This window comes from Hevea brasiliensis, chromosome 12 (assembly GCF_030052815.1).
Source record: "Hevea brasiliensis isolate MT/VB/25A 57/8 chromosome 12, ASM3005281v1, whole genome shotgun sequence".
Lineage (NCBI taxonomy): Eukaryota > Viridiplantae > Streptophyta > Magnoliopsida > Malpighiales > Euphorbiaceae > Hevea > Hevea brasiliensis.
The window spans coordinates 19,367,321-19,370,165 of record NC_079504.1 but is presented as its reverse complement, the minus strand read 5'-3'; the positions used below and the strand labels follow the sequence as shown (position 1 = coordinate 19,370,165).

At 35.5% G+C, this 2,845-nt stretch overlaps 1 protein-coding gene across 1 annotated transcript; it reads left to right on the top strand.

The window, feature by feature from the left end:
* The first annotated feature begins 214 nt into the window (after positions 1-214).
* LOC131171112 (disease resistance-like protein DSC1) lies at positions 215-2,069 on the top strand. The gene is made up of 3 exons (XM_058130567.1): positions 215-635; positions 764-963; positions 1,051-2,069. The coding sequence occupies exons 1-3, from the start codon at positions 215-217 to the stop codon at positions 1,798-1,800; spliced, it is 1,371 nt and encodes a 456-aa protein (XP_057986550.1). The 3' UTR covers positions 1,801-2,069.
* Positions 2,070-2,845: the final 776 nt, after the last annotated feature.

Sequence of the window (2,845 nt, the reverse complement as noted above, 5' to 3'; positions counted from 1 at the left end):
CACACTCCCAAATCTCTCCTCGGCTACAAACTTAGAGCGAATAGATCTTAAGGGGTGTGAGAGTTTGCTTGAGATTCCCTCTTCAATTTAGTTTCTCCACAAACTTACTTATCTTAATCTTGATGACTGCATAAATCTAAGGAGTCTTCCCACTCTCCTTCATTTGAAAAATCTGAAGGAACTTTCTCTGTCTTTCTGCATAAATTTGAAGAAAATGTCGGAAATTCCGAGTGTTATTAAACAGTTAGATCTAATATGTTGTGGAGCGGAAGAATGGTCCGCTTCTGTTCAATCTTTCGACACTCTTAAATACATGCATATCTCGATGTGCAAAAACCTTAGAGGCCTTCCAAGCAGTTTGCATTTGACTTCTGTTGAGACACTTAAACTCTTCAGATGTTCAAATTTAAACAAGTTCCCTAATGTTACTGGATATCTAAAAAGAATACTGTTAGAAGAGGTAGCAATAGAAGAATTACCCCTAACCATCGGATGTCTCTTTTCACTTGTTGAGTTGAAACTGGAGAAGTGCAATAAGCTAGAGAGTCTCCCAGGCAGCATTTGTGAGTTGAAATGCCTTGAAGGGCTTTTTCTTAGGGGCTGCTCAAAACTTGGTAGATTGCCTTTGTTATGTGGTTTGTGCTCTTTAACACATTTATATCTAGATGACACTGCAGTTTCAGAATCCCCAGCAACATTTTCTCTTTATCATCTCTAAGATTATTGAGTTTAAACAACTGCAAAAGACTCCAACATTTACCAGAGCTTCCAGAGCGAACAACAGTGCTCCAAGCGTTTAATTGTACATCACTAGAAACTGTGAAATCACCTTTGCCCTTCGCACTTGTACCAAAGTGCAATGGTTGCAGGAGACAAAAAGGAATATTCAATTGCTTCAATTTGGAGCATGATACACTTGGCAACATTTTGACAAATGCACGACTGAGAATTGAAGAAAAGTTTGTAAGTCTCTATCCTCCCCTCTTTCTAATAAAACCCAAGGTTTCTTTTCTAACTAATTTGTCTTCTTCTTTATTCCCTTTCACGCAGGGTTTTTCAGAATTTAGTGATAGTTTTCTTGTTGGTTTACCTGGAACTGAAATTCCACAATGGTTCAGCTATGAGAACCTAGGATCTTCAATAGCTTTTGTGCTCCCTCCCAAATGCATTAATGCTAAGTACCTACATTTGGCTTTTTGTGTTGTTCTAGAATTCAAGGTTCCTTTTGCCATGGAAAAGCACAATAATTTCGTGCTTAGATGTGAATTGCGTCTGAAAATGGCTGATGGTATGGAAGTGTCCTTCCCAATATTTGCTCCTGATATTTATGATAATAATGTGCATTTTGGGGCCGCCATTGAATCAGATCATGTGTTCCTTCATCACTATGGTTACAATTTTCAACCATGGCTCAAAAAAAATTTTTCTGAGGTCAACAAGCTTTCGATTGAGTCTGAGTTTAAAATAGACAATTTGCATAAAGGTGATGGAGGGCATTTTGATTTAGTAGAATCAAAGCTGAAAAGATGTGGAATCCACTTATTGTATGCTTTCAAAGATGAGGAGTACCAATGCAGCCCCAGCACAATCCAAACCAAGCTCTCTTTGCAATATGCATCTACCGTTTCCAATTTTATGCAACAGGTGATAGGAACCACTTGGTTATTGAATGGCTTTGGTTTTATTCTTTCGTGCATTGTTTGGTTACTCTCCTTTTGGGTGCTGAAGAGTTTTGGTCGCGCGTCCTTATTTTTTGCTATTTGGTCAGTCTTTGTTTTTTACTGGTTTCGGATCCTTTAGGGTGGATCAGGTATCGCTAATTTGATCTCTGCATTCAGCTTGTTTCGGGTCTCCATTGTTGTACTTCAGTTGCTTTTTGTCTCTGGTTACTGTGACTCTCCGATGGGGTTGCGGATGCTTTTCTTAGTCTCTGTTGTTTGTGCTTTGTTGTTCAGTCTATCTTTTGGTTCTGCTGTGGTCTAGCAATTCTGGTTTTTTGCTGTTTGTGCTTTTTGTTCAATCTATCATTTGGTTCTGCTTTAATTCGATGCAGCAATTTTCATTTTTTTTTGTCTTGGTGTTTTGTATTTTTTTTTTTTTTATATCATGCCATTGTCTAGATTGGGTATATTGGGGGAGCCTATTTGATGCAGCATGTAGATCGGAAAAAGATCGACATACAATTAAACCTTTGAAAGTAAATAAGATCTAGGATAAAATAAAGTAAACTGGTTTTATGAAGAAAGAAACTTTATTGAAATAAATCTTAAAAAATTTGTACATGATGAAAATATGATGAGTATTTATAGAATTCTAAATCCTAATCTAAGTAGGAATGAATTAAAGAGTTTTAATCTAAATATAAAACATATTTAAATACCTAAATTAAATATAAGTAATATTTTAGAGTCTTAAATAAATTCAGAAATATTTTGGATCTGGTGTGGATTTGAGCATCGTGTTATTTACCCACGCTTTAGAGAAAACTTGATCTCGAATTTTAAAGTGTGGAATAATAAAAAAACTCCATTTAAATATCACACTATATCTTGTTGAATGGTATGAACAAGATTGACTTGAATAAAATTGAATTAAAGATCTTTTACGTTATCCTTTTCATTTATCGGAATATTTGGACAAATAAAATCAATGAAAGTAATGTGAATTAAAGGATTATAAAAATTTTCAATCTCCATTGATTCTTTCATTGCTGGTTGTTCTTCAAGTTCCATTGACATCTCCAACTCTTCGTGCACTTCTTTATGTATTTTAACTTCTTCCTCTGGAGTAGAGGGTTCAAGAAATTCTAGCTCGAACTCATCATCATCTACCATAGCGAAATGTA